Consider the following 16,331-nt stretch of genomic DNA (forward strand, 5'->3'; position numbering starts at 1 on the left):
AGAAAATTGGCACAGTCAAAGTCACAAAAAAAAGGCAATGTCACTCAAAAGCTTACTCTTACTGGTAACACTAGATTCACTGGGTCCCAGAGGATACGGCTCTAATCTGATCAAAGAGTGAAGGCTCTCGGAGAGTATCAGCGTACACCTCCATTCCCATTTGAGAGAGATCCATACCACCAGAATAGGAATATCAGATCACATGATATAGGCAGGACAAGGGCCCAGCTGACTACCGAACTCCAAACTCCAAACACTCAGGCTTGGCTGAAATGGTTGAATATCTGTGCAAAAATGAAAAAAGAGCCATAGGAAAAAGAAGAAAAAAACAGAGTGAGATGGAGGGATGAAGGCCATAAACAGAAGAGACTGAAAAAGAGGAGATAAAAGAAAGAGGACAGAGAGAGAGAAAAATAGATGGACAGAGGAGGACAGTCAGAGGACAGATAGGGAGAGAGAGAGAGCATATTTGAGATCATTGGCAGACTCAGCGATACTGAACACTGGCCTTTATTTCACCCTGAGAAAGGGACATAAAGGGAGCCAAAAGGGGGAGAATTAGGAGGCCCCAGAGGGGCCCCAGGTGTAGGGCAGTACAGCTGACTGGCTGTTAATGCTCAACTCCGCCACCCGCTGGAGAACAGCCTCCTCCTCAATCTTGAGGCCCAGAAAGAGAGCGAGGCGATGTTCTGCAGACCTTCTAGAGACCAGATTATTACCCCCACCTTCACAAACTCCTTGGTAAATAATGCATTTTCTAATCCCATAGGACCATGTTTGAGAGCCGTAAGCAGTCAGTTCTGGCCATCACACCATACTGGATGTGATTATAAAAGATTTGCAAATTAAAACATTTAAAAAATTACAAACCTATCACTGGATAACCATCTAACCAGATGGGATTACAACCTTTGTAATGCAAAGCATACCCACCCGCTGGGTGTTTGAGGACAGAAAATCTCATTTATGCAAGTATTCTGACCTTAAAACTTTATCTTAAGATTTATCTTCCAAATAATATTATATATTCAGATTTTAATTAGACCGCAAATGTTGGTAAACATGAAATCCACCTACCAATTAATTTTTTTTCTTGTGTATTCTAATAGGAGTACATGTTTTTTTTTTTATCATTTCACTTTTCAAACCCTGGTCCTTATTCTGAATAGTTATCGGCCAATCAGGGTAATTATATAAATGTCAGCAGTTTTATCCTATCTTGCATGCAATCGACTGAATAATATACAGGCATTTAAATATCATTTGAATATTAACATAAATATTACAGGCATTGGGATATTTATCTTTGGCAAGCCAGAACCCAGCTGGACATGCAGGGTAGTTGTGAAAACAAAAGTCAGAAAACAACCGCTCCGTCTTAAGGAGAAAGTGATATATGTGCAAAAAGTAAAGTATCGAACCAAGTTCCAAAGACTGATTCCACCCGATTCCAAGAACCAGAGCACACCCAGCAGTGGGTGGTGGTGGGGTGAGAGGCGATGGACCCGGAGTCTCCCCTGGGCAGCGCTCAGTCAGACACGCCCTTCTGCCAAAGCCTCCTGCAGACGCTGCAACAGCCGACTGTATTAGAGAAGCGCCAACATTTGAGAGGTCATTCAGGGTTCAGCAGAATTGACATGTGCAGTGGACCACAGCTTCCAGAGTCCTGCAGCAATGGGGGGCAGTAGCGTGACATCAATTACACTTCAGCTTACACTGAAAGTTTAAAAGGAAAGTTCAAAAGTTCATCTCCAAATGGAAAAGAATCAAACTCACTGTCATATGCAGCCTGATCCCTCACACAGTTTTTGGAGTTTAGTGTAATGTGATTGGTTTGAGATTTTGGGGTTTGATGTAGTTGTGATTGGTTCGAGATTTTGCTTTTCCATACGTCTCAGGCTAACATTTGATCCTTGTCTGAATCCGGACTGCCTGGTGTGGGGATGCTGATAGCCTCCTGTGAGTTATGTCTCTCCCTGCACGTTTTGGGGGACGAGGTATGACCCGGCAGATCGCTCTTTTCCGACAGTATCCTGAGGATCTGTCCCAGCTGCTCTTCCAATGCTACCATCCTGACGCTCAGAGCCTGGATCTCTCCGCGGAGCTCCAGCCGCGCCTCCTGGAGCGTGGCCTGAAATGAGAGCTCATTGCCGGGGTAGAGGTCCCGCACCTGCCCCTCACCCGGTCCAGGGCTGGGCAGCTCCCCAACGTAGTCCAGCCTCTGATCGCTGTGCGTTAGCCCACTGTCCCATGAGTCCGTTTTATGGAGAGAGCCCTTTCCAGAGCCGGAGACCTCGATGACCCCTTCGATCTGAACTTTAACCTCGTGCGAGAGGCGTTCCATGGACGCGGCTTTGATCACATTGTTCAGCGCTTCTCTCCTGTCCGCTTCTTGCGGGGGCGAGCTGGGAATGGCCACGTTGTTCTTCAACCTGGCCCACCCGCGGGTGGTCCCGGTCGGCTTGGTCCGTGCTGCGTTGCTCACCTTCAGACGTGCGGAGCTCATCCCCTGCTCACCTGCGGGTGACCTCAACTCCGCCACTTCGTAGTTGTTGCGCTTGACCAGGTCGCCTGCTCTGGAGAAGGGCCGTGGGTTCTGGACGGGCATGGCCTGCGAGATGGTGACCACGCCCCCACAGCGACCACTGACGGCGGCACCGTTCTGCCCAGTGAGGAGCTCGTCGCCCACGGGTGCCCCCTGCTGGTGCTTCAGGGGGGCACGGGCGAGCGACCGCCCCTGTGGGTGGTGTGGGCTCTTCTCCAGGTCCAGATGGGCTGAAGCCTCCTGGTGGCGCAACTCCCTCTGCTGTTTGAATCTCTGGAAGAGCTTACGCACCGGGTGGTCCACGGGTAGGGCCAATGGGACCTCGTTCTTCGATCGCAGACGCTCCTCTTCCTCCTTTTTCACGTCGCTGATTTTGCGGAAGATTATCTAGAAGAAAGGCAAGAAGATGAGCACATGAGTTGGAAACCACTAGCCAAAGGTTTTCTGTGGTGAAAACAGAATTCAACTGCAGTTCATATAAACACAATGCAATGGGCGGCGCAGTGAGAAGAACATGCACAAGATATTAACAGTAGTCCTGCTTCAGCTGAGCCAAGTGGTCTGTCCACTCTGCCTACATCTGTCCAGATCTGTCCAAGAATTTTCAGGTCAGGCCAGGTCTATACATGTGTCCATGTCTGTACACATCTGTACAGGTCTGTTCATGTCTGTCTACTCTGTCCATGTCTGTCCAGGTCTTTTCAGGTCAGGTCAGGTCTGCCCACATATGTCCAGGTCTGTCCTTCTGAGCTCTCCTCTCTACCCTGCTGCTGTTTTTCCCTCCTCCTACACCACTCCTGTCTCCTCTCAAATCATACAAGTCTGAAATATTAATGGCATCCTTCGGCTTGGCCACCTGCTTCTGAGGTGCGGGAAGCAGTCGCAGACAACCCAAAGCAATCGGTCACGATCGAGAGCGCAGTAGTACGCAGAGGGGCGTGAGCGCGATCTAATCCGGAGTAGCCCAACTCTTGTCCCGGAGCTGTACCACCCCGCAGAGTTTAGCTCCAATCCTAATGTGACACACCTTATCCAGTTAACTCAAGGCCTTCAGTAGCATCTCGGAGCTGGAGCAGACGGAGCACCTGGAACCCTGCCTCGTCCAATCACTCTCACACACTCAGCTCCTTTACAACAGAGCTGCTGTAGCTAGGAATAGACCCAGAATATCTCTAGCCATATCCCAGATGCTCATGTCATCATGTCACTGAATAAAGGTCTTTTAAGTCTTCATGTGAGTGTCTGCAGTACAGTTTTCCTTCTGCTGAAGATTCAGCCCTCCACCAACAGAGCAACGACAATGACTACAAGAATCAGAAGAATCAGAAGAACCAGCCGGAATTTCTGCGCAATGACAGGACTTTTCGGTTTTTTAAGACTAGGAGATGGGAAATCCTCTAAATTGCAGTCCTAGTTGGTCTAGTTGTTTCTTCTGTTTTTGTTTCAGTTTTTTCTGCATTTCTCCAAATCTGGCAATGGCCTAAACAGAGCACAAATATAGCTCTTCTAAGGTGATCATCCCTCAGTTTGCGTATATCTTTTCTGTCTCCAGCCAGTCCAGCCAGACTGCATCTCAAATGTTGTTCTCCTAGAATACACATCTAGAATATTGTTTACAAGACACACACAGTCTTTCCATTCACTTGTGTATTACTGCAGCTAGACAATGCAAAACCAAACCCTTATTTCTACAACCTCGACGTCAGTTTTTTCCTGTTTTCCTATTATCATGGAGACAAAGAACTAAATAACATAACTAAACACACACATTCATTTTTGCTTCACCCTGCATAGGCTTTGATTCCTTCAACTCTCTGTAGTCGATGCTCCTTGGTAGTCATAATGAATGAACACAGCAGCGGCTCTAGGCACTGCGGGAGACCATCTTCTGTTATATTCTAATAATGTGAAGTAATGAATGCACATTATACATCCCCAAACGCTCCACACGCTCATCCCCCTTAGGGCTGTTTTCATCTGATAAATCGCTTATTTATGCGATCAAATCAAATCTGCAAGTGATTGCAGAGCTCATCATGAGTATACCGAATTGAATTAAGTTTTAATACAATCGAGCTGGTGCTCAAATACTCTTAAGTGATTGATAGGTCCAGCTCCAACTCACAGATCCAAGCACTCCACATACATGTTTTGTACTAATGATCACGGTCATAACTCCATACGCTTTTTAAATCAGAGAACGCTGTCCTTTCCTCTCGCAGTGTAACTGATTTTTAAATAGGAATTGTATGCAGTGCAGCGGACTAGAAGAATAATTAAATAGTTGACTCTGAGAACGTGTTTTAGGATACCAGGTGCTGATATCATCTCTCTCTCTCTCGACAATGGCCTCGCATTCGCAGGTCTACCATGATCACAAATCAATAAATAAGCAAAGATCACTCGTGGATAGACTAAATCTAAAAAAACTGCCAAAAAGCTACAGTTAACCAACTGAGCAAAATGATTTACAGACAGAAACAGTGCATTTAAAAGGCTATAATACCTTACATCAGCATGTTATGGACACTGCAGTTAGTACATATCCACTGGATATACAGTTATCCATGCAGTCACTATCAGGGTGGTTTTTTACCATTAGACTGACTTTCTACCTAAAACCCAAATGCTAGTTTTAGTCAGTTGCCTAACTGTGATTGATTTCAGTCAGGGTCCTGTTGGGAACCCTCCATTCAGTCCTTTCTATTAGTTTATATGTTTATTCCTCTGTAGTTTCACCTGTGTGTTGACTTTTGCTGGGTTGTCCTCTGCTGCACTGACCTCTGCTGCCTACTTTAACTGATTCATGGACGAAACAAAGATGCCTTACCCTGCATCTGGTCTCCCATTCACTACATGGCCAAACCAATAAGCCAGTAATCAGAATACTATGCAGACAGAGAAATCAATCCCATAAAATAATTTTTTTTTTTTTTTTTTATTGATGTAAAAATCCTGTTAAAGGTTATTAGACTGTAAATTAGACTACCTCTTGAGACAGAGCTTGTCACTGGCAGTTAACACTTCACTCAGCATAGGACACGTATAATGTCAATGGTGAAGCACATGTTTCCAACCAGTATAGTTTAGAGTTAATGTTTAGAGATGCATTTCACATTGTCCAATTTCACCGACTCAGTTTATATCTTGGAAAAAAAAAATATTGTCATCAAAATCCACCCCCTGGCTGATAATGATTGTACCGGAACACTCGTATGACTGTAAGATGGTCTGTAAGGTGGTCTGAGAGGTGAACATGTCATTCTTTCAATTTTTGAACTCATTTCCCAATAATTCCTATCTTATACACATTGAGTAATAGGACTGATGGAAAAAGGTTCAAATGGATGGTTGATTTCTGAGGAGGGCAACAGGGATAAAGTGGCAATTGATGGACCAATCTGAGGATCAAGAAGGGATGTTCTGATTAGAATGAGCTCAAGGAAGCACTTAGATAATAAATGTGAAGTATTTTCACAGAACCAAGAAAAGCATTTTCCCAGTTGGCCTGGTGTTTTCCATATTAAACTGAAATGGCCACACATGACAGCAATAAAGAAACTATAACTAAAAAGCATAGTTCTGAAAGCAAGACTGTGGCATTTTTGTTTTACAAACTTGTTATATTATTACACATTATTACACACAGACCTTTTTACACTTTTTGCCTATTCAATTCAAGTGATAAACCGGGGCAGTTTTATCTGAATATTACTTTAAATGTTTGAAAAAGATGTATTTTTGATATGCCTGAGCATTCCTGGGGCTTCTAGCCCCCCCCCCCCAAAAAAAAAAAAACTGACAATGTAAGCACAATGTTCCAGTGAAGATCCTCTTTTCATAAGCAACATATTCTGTAACTCTAGGATTCTACCTAAAATCAAGACACCAGAAAATCTGGCATTAAATAGTCCTCCACATTGCAAAAAAACTGTAATCCTCAACAAGACACTGCCTGAAAACTAACAGTCCCATAGTGTTACTACAGAACGGTATAATACAACCTTTGTTCAGTGTCTTGCTGTATATAAAGAAAACAAAGCCCTTCTGGTTGAAAATAGCAGGTATGGCACATTTTACAAAACAAAATGGGTCATAATCTATTTCATGCCTCTTTACTAATATTTTAGAGTGACAAATGGAGTGACAAAGACAATCTCAAAGGACAATATATGCTACTCTCAGAGAATTTAGATCTAAGCTTCATAGAGTGACATGGTGTGCAACAAGGCTCAGTTCTTAGGCATGTCTTGTTTGTTATCCACTCTTTCTGACCCTCAGGTTGTACATTTATATTCAGAAAGAACAAAAAAGAGTTCTGCTTCCATAACTGGCCTAAAAAATGTTCTTGAGGATAAATGAGCATACATGAAATCTAATTTTCTGCCATTCAGTAGTAATATAGCCAAAATGTAGCTTCCTGGAACTCTATAACAGGTATAAAGGTTAAACAATAATGGGGCAGTGTTTACAGCCAGGCAATCCGTCTCTCTGTCATATTAAGTTTCTGCTCTCCAGTATCTAAGATATGACATATGCATATATTTAAAGTTGCTGGGCTACTAAGATGTTGATATTGGTGTTAAAACAAGAGCACATCACCCTTCTATCATCACTTCTACCCTTGATCCATCATCGGTGGCTCTTTCTTGGTCAGCAATCCAATTTATAGTTTTTTCCATTGACTTAATAGTCGTCATGGTAAAGCTCCGCTGTACCTCGAGCACCTCGTACATCCTTACGTGCCACCTGTGGGCTTCAAGCCAGCAGTGCCTCCTGGGTTCAGGTGCTCAGGACTAAATGAAACTCAGTGGGGGGAGTCAGACCCTTGAGTGAATGCCTAGCGTCTCTGGAACAAGCTGCCTGACTTGAGATCAAACGCTCTTCTTCTATAAATCTGGTTTTAAGTCACATTGGCGTAAACAGGCATTTGAGTTTAGTGTTTTTGGTTCATATGATGAAATTGCACTGGCCTCATTTAAGCATTTGGGTGAAACATGTTCTGTTCATACACTTATCAAGGAAAACTTTCTGGTGTTTTAGGATTCCCTTTTTCTGCCCTCTCAGTGGGTGTAGGCGACAACTGTATTGTGAAGCTCGAACTTTAGTAAGTATCGACGACACCCAAGCTTGCTGGCAGGGTTAGCGTGTGGTACGGAAGGCCGAAACACACACTGCTTGCAAATACGAATGTAACAATTGTGACATGGTGGCTGTCGGAGTGGGTGAGGGCTCTTGGGAATTGGAGTGTTGCCTAGATACGGCCATACGTTGGCACGGCATTACACATGCGCTCGCACATCCATGTGCAAGTGTGTATACATCCACAAATAAGTAGTATGTGTGTTTGCACAAGTGTTTCACTGTATTTCACCCTTCACGGCTTCCCAGACTAGAAAGTCAGATGTGGAGATTGAGAGATTGGATTGGTGTTGGGGTTCTAAATTATTCACTTACACACCACATACAATGTGTGCCGTGAAAATGTCCAAACACTGATCGTATCTGCAGTCTCCGGTGGCAGGCAGAGTGTCATGACGGGTGAAAGAGTGCACGGAGCGAGAGGAATATACACACCCCACCCCCCGTGCGAGCAGGTGTACCATGGCATCTGTGTGAATGTGACACAGACCGTCTCCGTTCAACAGCTTGTCCTGTACACACCCTCCAGTTTTGTATCCACTTACACCATCCATTCTGTCCCTTTTTTGTCTTTCACTCATATATATTTTTTTCTCTTCCTTCCTCAACTTCACAGGTCACCTTCCGTCCTCCTTTCTGCTGTTTCTCTATACTCCTGTTTTCTCGCTTTATTAGAAGATGCAGGGCAGCCTCTGTCTCTCTCTCGCTCCCTGTCTCACACGCTCTCCCTGTCTCACTCTTCCTCTGATTTCTTACTCTCTCACCCCTAACTGGTGGCTAGGTGGCATGTTTGGTAGGCCTTCCTGTCTTCCTGTCATCACCCTCACATAGGCACCTGGCCGTATAAAGCATCACGCAAATACCTGCAGGAGCCAATGTCTTCACATCAAAGAACAATTCTAAGCAAGCTAAACTAGTTTTCTACAGCAGTACTTAATCTTAACATCACGTTTAAATCTACCGCGAGAGCGCCTGCTGAGCTCCTGGAAAAGGTCGGACGTCTGATGGCGGTTCGGTTTCTCGTCTGAAGAAAGAAAGCGGGGGGAATGATGGGAAAGAATTTTCCTCACTCGCACTAGGAACGAGGAAAATCATAGAGAATTCACTTAATCTACTGGGCACATGTGTATGCCATCCCCCAGTGCCCAGCTGGAACATATATAAATTAAATGTCTTCTTAAGCCATGCACCAAGACTAGCACACTCAGCAGCTTCCATTTTCAACACGTTTCTAGGTCATCATCAGCTTGAAAACCAACACACAATGACACACAGTTCATCTGTGTGTGTGCTTGTGTGTGTGCGTGTACACACACAAATTCAGAACAAAAGTAAGAAAACCAGTAAGCTGAATGGATGGATAATAGATGACAGAGGCCAGGAAAGGGAGGGAAGCCATGAGGAAAAACACAAAGATGGAGAGATGGTATTAGGACTAGGAACAGACAGATAAGAGGACAGTTGAGCAATGAGGAACTGACAGACAGTTTAGCAGTAACAGACAAACTGTCAAAGTTAAACAGAACATAACCAAGGAGGACAAATGAGTATGAGGAGCTACGTAACTGAGGATGAGGCCCAACCTGAGCTTTCCACCGACTCCCTGGGTTTGGAGGACCAGCCTTTCCACCCTCTCTCATTACTGATCCACATTCTACCCATAATCCTCTTGCCAGGTGTGATACCCCTTTGTACTCCTCCCTGTGGCCAATGGGATTAGTGCACTGAGGCCCAAGACCCAAACAGATCCCTGCCCTGGGGGCTAATCTTAATTCTGAAAGCTCTAAAAAGAATGAAAACCCACAGAAGTGTCATGGCACACATGGGAGGTTTTGACTCTCAAAGTCTTCAGTGGGGTTCTGGGAGGAAGAAAACGAGTGTAAAATGTCTACCTTGTTGTAGCTCAGTAGCAAAGCATAGTGGAAAGAGAGTAACAGAAAAAGAGAGTCTAACGTCTGGTCAGGCCTAAGGAGAGTGTGGTAGCAATTAGCTGAACCACAGTGTCAGAATAACGAAAGAATAACCTGAAGAAAAGTGTGTGCAATTTACCCGTTTACGCAGGTTGCATGTGAGGATGAGATTGCGGGAGAAGGAATTGGCGAATGCCGTGTAGAAATCCAGCACTTTCAGAAGAGCCTCTCGTCGAATAATGTGAAGATCACAGTAGGTTAGCGCTCTGACGTTAGCACAGGCATGGGCTAGTGTCGATTCCTTCCAGAACACATCACCAAACACATCTCCTTTCCCTAGGACAGCAATGCACAGAGAGAGAATAGCCAATAAATTACGCATTCATTTGACTGAGAGAGAAAGAGAGAGAGACTACAGTACATCGCACATCACAAAGGTAAAGTCAGGAAAAAAAGAATGAGACCATCACTTATTTATTGAATGCCTTTATTGTCATTGCCCAAAGTCCAGCAAAATTAGATAGTTGTCTGTGGCGATGCAGGAGAAGAAAGAAAGAAAATTAGATCAGAATACTGAAACCAATAAATAAAATATAATAAAACATAAAATATAATCAAATGTATAATACTGCACACCAGAGTAGCGTTTCTTGAGAATATTCCACATTACAGTATTACAAAGAGCAGTCAAGTATACAAACACAATGTTCAAGGTTGGGCAGAGTTCAGTACAATAGTGTCTCTGGGGTAAATACTGTGTAGGATGAGCGTTTAAGGAGGCTGATGGTTCGGCCAAGGCAGCTAGAGCTATAAATGTCCTCACGGGAGGGGCGTGGGTAGCTGATCAATTTTGGGGTGGTGGAAATGACCCTCTCATGCACTCTCGGCAGCTTGCAAACCACATGGAGATGCAGTGTGCTTGGCACACTCTCGATGGAACAGCAGTAGAAGTACAGAAGCAGTTTTTCAGCTGGGCTGATCTTTCTAAAGATCGTCAGGAGACAGAGTCACTGAGGGTCTTCTTGACTGCTGCGATAGTACTGGTAGTTCAGGAGACATTCTCAGCTATGTGTGGTGTCAATTATAATTATTACCACAGTAAAGTTATTACAGAATTATCATACTTGACTTGTGTTTGATAAGTGGTTTGACCTTCAAAGGCACAAACCACTTTTCGAAAAGAGGACACTCTCATCTCAGAGGAATTGGCTGCCATGGAAATGCTCCAACAGGAAATGGCTACATTTGTAGGAAAGCCTTTCCAGGTGAGCCAGAGCATTGGGGATCTCAGGATGGCTCTAGCATTGTTAATGTCATTGTTATTTCTGCAACCTCATACAACACTAATGGGACCCTCACATATATCCAGTGGGAATGCACTTATTTGATACGGGGTGGAAAAAATGAGAAAATGAATGCGTCTCCAAGGGAATTAACAGCCAAATCAAATATTCTCATTTTTCACCATAGCAACTGTGTGTTACAAAGCAAGACACATGAATCAAAGACTTGGCGTTTTTTCATATCAGAACAATGATGATGTCACAGTTCCTCCTTCTGGTGTCACCGAGTGCCATGTGCTTTTATTTCTGTTTTCTTTTGATCTCGTTAGTGTTGTTTGCCAAGTCGCTCTGTTTGATTCTGATTCCTGTCACCACCCTCATCTTGTGCAATGAGATTTCCGTCCAAGTCTTGTTTCTGTTCATTATCTACTGTGTATTTAAACTCCATGTTTTTGTGTCCTTCTTGTCTGTTATTATAACTGCTCCTTGTGGTTCGTATGCCAATGATCTGTTCTGTTGTGTGTTCAGTGTTTTGCTTGTTTCATTTTGTTTTTTCTTTGGTCATTTCAGTTTAACATTGTCTGGTTTTGCTTTGTAGCCTTCTGGCTCTTCAACCTCTGACTGCATAAACACTATTGATCTTGGACTTGCTCATTAATTGCCATTAACAGATAACCAGTCACAAACCATGTAAGAAGGAGTGGATGATGGTGAGATAAGCAGAGCAGGAGAGAGAACAGTTTAAAAACCTTCACTCTGCTAAACATTTAATGTAGTGAACATAAAGATACAATCTTCCTCCCTCTGCTCTTACATGCATCTGGTAGCCATGAATCTACACCTGGCTAGTGGGCCTAAGCAACCCTCCTGTCTCTACCTCCGCTTGGTTAATATATGCACAGCGCAAGGGCATAGGTGACATCTGCGCTGATCTCCACTTCTCATTTAGTTTTCCACAAGTGAAATTGGGAGAAGGAAAATGTCCTTTGTTAATTTGCCTTTTGGATGAACCTAAAACATTGCGGGGGGTCGGAAATTCATGATCATCACTGGGTGTGTGATATCACGTGCTGTCATATGCTAAAAGGCTGGCAGCTCCATCTTGTTTGTTTGTTTTGACTGGATCTGAACATTCATCAAATCATGTATTCTAATTCCTTCTTAATGTTGGTTTTTAAAGGGATGGTTTGGCCGAAGTTACTATTGCACTGATCATGTTTATACAGTCAGCATGCTGGTTCTAGCATCTGCCAAAAAGCTATTATCCAGAGTACATCACACACAGTGGTTTCAGGGCCTTGGTTGAACAGAAACAATTGATTAGTGATCTTGTGGATAAATACAGCTTGAGCATCTGAGGGGTCAAAGGAGAAAGATGAGAATTCACAACCAGGCAAACCTATCAGAATTCAGTAATTATATATGCAGACTGTCATCTCAGAACCCCCCACTTATCAGATGGGATACAACAGCAGAGGAACATGCTTGACGCCGTCAATGAAGAATAAGAAAAATTGCATCCCTAGTGGGAACCCAAACATCAAAAGTGGACTGCTGAACTGTGTGAAAAAAATGTTCTGGTTGTACAAATCCAAGTTAATTTTATAGCATGCTGATAGATGCTGTTATTGTTTATGTCAATAGTCCAGGTCAACGGCAGCAGAGTGATGGGGCTGAGAGTGATTTTTTGGCACATATTAGGGCCTGTGATACCCACTGAAGAAAGTCTGAGTGACAAGACATATATGAACATCAGTGCTGGCAAACTTTATCCTTTCACGGCTACAGTTTAACCAAGCTCCACCATTTACAGCATGATAAAGCACCATGACACAAAGCACAAATTGCTACCAAATGGCTTCAGTAATAAAACAGCCAGATGTTGCTATTGCTTTAATGCTTTAACAGGCAAGTCCCTACATCTTAAGCTTATAGAGCATCTCTGGGCCGAGGAGGAAAGGGATGTTCTCGGCAGGACTACGTAGCCGTCTAATTTGCAGCAACTGTGCAGTGCAAAAATACACAGCAGAGCCAAATGCTGTGACATTACTGGGGCAGCTGTCCTGGAGAGCAGCACATAAACTGGTATGACTCAGAGTAAGCACATGTTTAGCTCTCAGTTTAAAGTGGAAAACAAAAAAAGTGGCATTAATGAAATGGTAAAGATATTGTAGTTCAACTAAACACAAACCATCCTGTTCTTTTACCAAATATGTAAATTTTGTAATGATGTACAAACATAAATTAACCTTAGTAATGTCGTTTGAGGCAAGAGTGTGCAGACTGTATTTACGGTAATGGTTATTGGTAAATATAAACTTCTCTTACGTGTTAGCGATACTAAAAAAAACAAACCAAAAAAGCAAAAAGAAGCAAAACTTAGAAGAGTGTCCAAGGACAACAGACACTTACTGGGGCCGACTGCAAATCAGGATAAATGAGAATAGTTTTGCAATTCGCTAGTTGTGTAAGTCACATCAAATTGACCATCAGCCATTTCTCTGAGCTACACAGATTTATTTATTTCCAGAAAATACCACAGGCTTTTTACTCATGTCTTCAGTTGTTTGATTCTGGATCTTCAAGAACATTCTGGAACTTTTGTCCCCGCTGAAGCCTTTTTGAACCTGATTTATAAAGACCATATAGCTATCAATATACACTCCTGTCACAGCACAGCCCACTCCTCCTAGACTCCTCGCCATGTCCACGTGATGTTTTGTTAGTGTGTGTGTGTGTGTGTGTGTTCATAGCCACACCACTCCCTAGTTAGTTGGTTACATGTTTCACCTGTTCTTTGTTAGATTCACGTTAACATGTGTATTTAAGTTCTTGTGTGTTAGTCATTCCCTGTCGCTGTTTAACCCAGTGTGTGCTGCCATGTTAAGCTTCTTTATTGTGTTTAGAGTGCGTTATTCGCTTGTCACGTTTTGTCTCATTGTAAACCTGAGTTGTGCTTCATGTTTACTTTCATTTTTGTTTACGTGTTAAAATGTTTTGGTTTGAATGATGGCTCGCCTCTGCATCCTAGCTCATCTCCCATCTTACAACTCCTCTTACTACTCTTGTTTATTTCTAAAGACCATACAAGTATAAATCTACACTCCTCTTACTACTCTTGTTTATTTATAAAGACCATACAAGTATAAATCTACACTCCTCTTACTCCTCGTTTATTTATAAAGACCATATATGTATAAATCTACACTCCTCTTACTCCTCGTTTATTTATAAAGACCATATATGTATAAATCTACACTCCTCTTACTCCTCGTTTATTTATAAAGACCATATATGTATAAATCTACACTCCTCTTACTTCTCGTTTATTTATAAAGACCATATATGTATAAATCTACACTCCTCTTACTCCTCGTTTATTTATAAAGACCATATATGTATAAATCTACACTCCTCTTACTCCTCGTTTATTTATAAAGACCATATATGTATAAATCTACACTCCTCTTACTCCTCGTTTATTTATAAAGACCATATATGTATAAATCTACACTCCTCTTACTCCTTGTTTATTTATAAAGACCATATATGTATAAATCTACACTCCTCTTACTACTCTTGTTTATTTGATTTTGTCCTTCTTGATGAAAGACAGAAAACGATCCTAAAACCATAATCACAAATTCCAAGTATACAAGCGATAAAGAGCTGGAGCTGGCTGTTGATTAAACTACATGTCACACTACAGACAGAGATGCTAAAGGTGCTCTTCTTAATGTGGGCACACCTCTATTCAAATCCATTATGTGCGAACTGAAACAGAGCTTAGCAGAACTCTGCTCCATCTCACTGTATTCCACCTCATTAATAACTTGTTCCAATTAACAAATTTGTCATTAAATTGCTGAGCATGCAAGACCAATTAAATTCATATTAGCTGCTACAGTGAGCACACAAGACACTTTTTCAAATGAACTATAATATTAATCAAGCATTGCACCCCTCATTTGCTAATGACATTGCGCATTAGGGGTGGATTCACTAGAAGAACCCACTCATTCCCCTTGGTGACTTCAACCTTCCATCAGACAAGCTACATTCCTCCTGCATCCCTCTGCTGTTGACATCGTTTGACCTCATCCTCAATTCACAGAGCGGGCAATGTTCTGGATAGGATTTTCACCCGGACCACCACAACATCGGACATCCAAGTCACCCCCCTCCACTCTCAGACCATCGCTTTCTTCCTTCTCTCTCTCCTTCCCTACTCTTTCCATCCATACTTCCCCAACACGTGCCTCCTCCTTGCAATCTCCACTACCTCTTCACTTACTTCTAGTATTTTGTCTCCCCTTCCTCACCCTGACTCTCATTCTTCTCTCTCTGGATACAATTGCAAATACTTTCTACACTCTCCTCATCACTGAATCTTCTGTGCCCTCTCCACTCTAGATTTGCTAAGTCCTCACCACCTGCCCCCTGGCTAACAGACAGTCTGCTGCCACAGGAGAGAACTAAAGACTGCAGAGAGGTGGTGGAGGAAAACTCACCTACAAATCAGACCTCAGCTCATACTAGTCTCTTCTTTTTCCAAGTTCTCACTGGAAGTAACATCTGCAAACTCATCCTACTTCAGAGGAAAATTTAAATAATCAGCATCAGATCCACGTAAGCTCTTCAGTATTCTTACTCCTGAGGATTTGATCACCATCTTTGAGGACAAGGTTGCAGCAATCTGCCAGTCCTTTTCCTGTCTTCCCACTCTTTCAACCAGTGTTCATTCCCCTACATCCAACTCTCTGGCTTCTTTCCTCCTCTGTCCTCAGACAAAATTCATTAACTCCTGACTTCCAGCAATCTGACTACATGTCTGCTGGATCCCATTCCTTCCACTATGTTCCAGATTATCTCAAGAGATCTGCTTCCTTTCATCTCTGTCATCATTAACAAGTCCTTATGCTCTGTACATGTACCAACTGCGTTCAGAACCACCAGGGTGGTACCAATCCTCAAGAAGGCTACGCTCGACAGCTCCAACATAACCAATTACAGAGCAGTATCACTTCTCTCTTTCCTCTCAAAAACCTTTGAACAAGCAGTTTACAATCAATTATGTTTTTCCTGACACAGAACCAGCTGCATGATCCCAATCAGTCTGGCTACAAACTGGCACATTCAACAGAAACAACCCTCATAGCAGTGACAGAGAAACTTCATGCTGCTAAAGCTGCCAAACTGTCATCTGTCTTGATTCTTCTGGACCTTTCAGCAGACTTTGACGCAGTAAACCAAAACATTCTCCTCTCTGTTCTCTCCAGCCTTGGTGTGATTGGCTCTGCATGGTTTCAGTCCTATCTGGAGGGATGGTCCTATCAGGTAACATGGAGAGGATCCACATCCAATCCATGTAGACTCTCCACCGGTGTCCCCCAGGGCTCAGTATTAGGCCCTCTTCTCTTTTCTTTGTATACTCCTTCTCTTGGTGATGTA

General features: G+C 43.0%; 1 protein-coding gene across 2 annotated transcripts in view; it reads right to left on the reverse strand.

The window, feature by feature from the left end:
- Window positions 1-494: 494 nt before the first annotated feature.
- Window positions 495-16,331, reverse strand: part of kcnh5b (potassium voltage-gated channel, subfamily H (eag-related), member 5b) — a 36,792-nt gene continuing 20,955 nt past the window's right edge. The window contains exons 10-12 of one of the 2 annotated variants that reach the window (XR_004776700.2): window positions 9,737-9,933; window positions 1,777-2,932; window positions 495-1,666 (exon numbers count right to left, since the gene is read on the reverse strand). Coding sequence is in view for 1 of the 2 variants with exons in the window: in XM_027007101.3 (XP_026862902.2) it covers window positions 1,895-2,932; window positions 9,737-9,933 (1,235 nt within the window). In the remaining variant the exon portion in view is untranslated. Of the gene's footprint in view, window positions 2,933-9,736; window positions 9,934-16,331 lie in introns of both variants that reach the window. The other variant, XM_027007101.3, reaches the window with a different exon arrangement.

Source organism: Electrophorus electricus, chromosome 12 (assembly GCF_041902795.1).
Source record: "Electrophorus electricus isolate QZ-2024a chromosome 12, ASM4190279v1, whole genome shotgun sequence".
NCBI classification, from domain to species: Eukaryota; Metazoa; Chordata; class Actinopteri; order Gymnotiformes; family Gymnotidae; genus Electrophorus; species Electrophorus electricus.